Below are 1,957 nucleotides of genomic sequence, written 5' to 3' on the forward strand. Positions count from 1 at the left end.
TGATGATGATGATGATGCTGATGATGCTGATGATGGTGACTTTTTTTTATTTCCTTATTGAGCCTGGTGGACTCCACGAAAAAATATTCGAGCGAGAGCGAGGCTCTTTTTCGGCTCCATTGTCATTAAACTCAGAGGCACTTCCACTCGTCCAAATAACTCCAATCGAATTGCCATTGTTCCAAACATATGTTTGACACCCTCCTTTTCAAGGCTGCATCTTCGATAACGTGGGTTGAGCTCTTCATTCACAAAATTCTGATACCATCTCAAGTTCCAATGATGGTCCGACCACAGTCTCGCTAGGAAAACTGATGATGATGATGATGATGACGGTGATGATGATGATGATGATGATGATGATGATGATGATGATGATGATGATGATGATGATGATGTAGTGGTATGGGATAGCAGTGGCAGTGGCAGTGGTGGTGATGGTTGTTGCAATAGTGGTGATAGAGGTGGCGATGACTTTTGCGGTCGGTGTGCTGATGGTTGATGTGGCTGGAGTAATGGAGGAGACGGAGGTGAAGCTGCCATAAGTAGCCGAGCGGAGTAGCGAGCCTCAGACTATTGTTTCTATTGTGTACGCACATTCGTTACTAAAACTTGCGCAATACGATGTAAAAAGTCTAATCCATTCAACTCAGACTATTAGCAGAGCAGCAGATTAGCTCCCCATCCCCCTCCCCAACCCTTCCCATATACATACACAGACATACATCCCTAAAGGCATAACCACTGCACTTTTCTTAGCCTTTAAATTTAAAAAGCCATAAAATAACATTCCCAATTGTCTGTTCTTTAACAACAAACAGGACTCATTAATTAATAACACATAAGACTCATTCATTGCCCACACATAGGACGCTCTAATTAGCCTAAGTTTCCAGGCAAGGCGATGGATTGCAAGGGCAATAACTGCTACCTGTTACCATAATATACGCTTCATTATCCGAATTAACGCCCCTGAGTTCTTTTCTCCCTCCCTTCTCCTCTCCACGACTAATAATTTCTGTCTGGTGGGTGTTCCCACCGGAAGGTGAGAAAGAGTCGGTGGTGAAGGTAGTGGTGTGGAACGAGGGGGGGGAGGGGTGGTGCTTAAAAGTCGTACGGACGATGACCGCTGAACGATGTAACAACAAGATACTGGCTTCATAAAGAGGACTCGCGTCATACGGATTGTAGCTGTTGTGTAATGCCCATGGGTCGTTCTCGATCACTGCCATGGCCAGCAAATTAATAATACACCTCGCCAGCCCCTGCTGCTTCATTCCGGCTGTTATTATTCTAGCGAGACGTAGTCCAGATGAGTGTGTTTACATAAATCTTTCCGTTATTACGCAAAGTCACGAGCCTCGACCTTCTCTTGTAAAATTTCTCACTAACACCTTCTTAATGATCGAATTGATGTCAGATAATTATGACGTCACTACAACAACGCAAGTATGTAAATTAATCAATGTTGCAGCATTGGCCAAGAACATAGAAAGGAACGTAAATGCATTTATTAGTATAACTTAATATCTTTACTCTTTTTGTCGAATATAAAAGGGTCATCATACGAGTATGCCAATAGACCCCTTAAGACTATCACTAGAAGAAATAAAATAAATAGGGAATTAAGTAAACACTCACAACTGGTCGGATCCTGTAGGGGGGCGTGGCCTTGTATCTTTTGCGTTTGTACATAATGCCGCTGGGACACGCCCCGCTCTTCTGCTTGGGAGAGACAAGGCACTGCCCGGCACTATCAGTGAGCCCACTTGTGTAGGGGTAGCACTCCTCGGTCACAACGCTGGGAAACGTACCGGGAGGAAGGAGCATTAGATGGCTCGTCAGCTCGATTGTTCAAATACTGCATAGCTTCAGAATTCGTGAACGATTTAATACGTGTATGTGTGTGTGTTTGTGTATGTGTTTGTGTATGCGTGTGTGTGTGTGTGTGTGTGTG

At 44.1% G+C, this 1,957-nt stretch overlaps 1 protein-coding gene across 1 annotated transcript in view; it reads right to left on the reverse strand.

Moving 5' to 3' along the window:
• The window catches only part of LOC101845014 (tubulointerstitial nephritis antigen-like), a gene marked incomplete at its 5' end in the record, with an annotated part of 63,484 nt that overhangs the window by 5,435 nt on the left and 56,092 nt on the right, over positions 1-1,957 (reverse strand). The window contains 1 exon segment of the mRNA XM_013085038.2: positions 1,642-1,801. Within this exon segment, the coding sequence (XP_012940492.1) occupies positions 1,642-1,801 (160 nt within the window).

This window comes from Aplysia californica, unplaced genomic scaffold (genome assembly GCF_000002075.1).
Source record: "Aplysia californica isolate F4 #8 unplaced genomic scaffold, AplCal3.0 scaffold00337, whole genome shotgun sequence".
NCBI lineage: Eukaryota > Metazoa > Mollusca > Gastropoda > Aplysiida > Aplysiidae > Aplysia > Aplysia californica.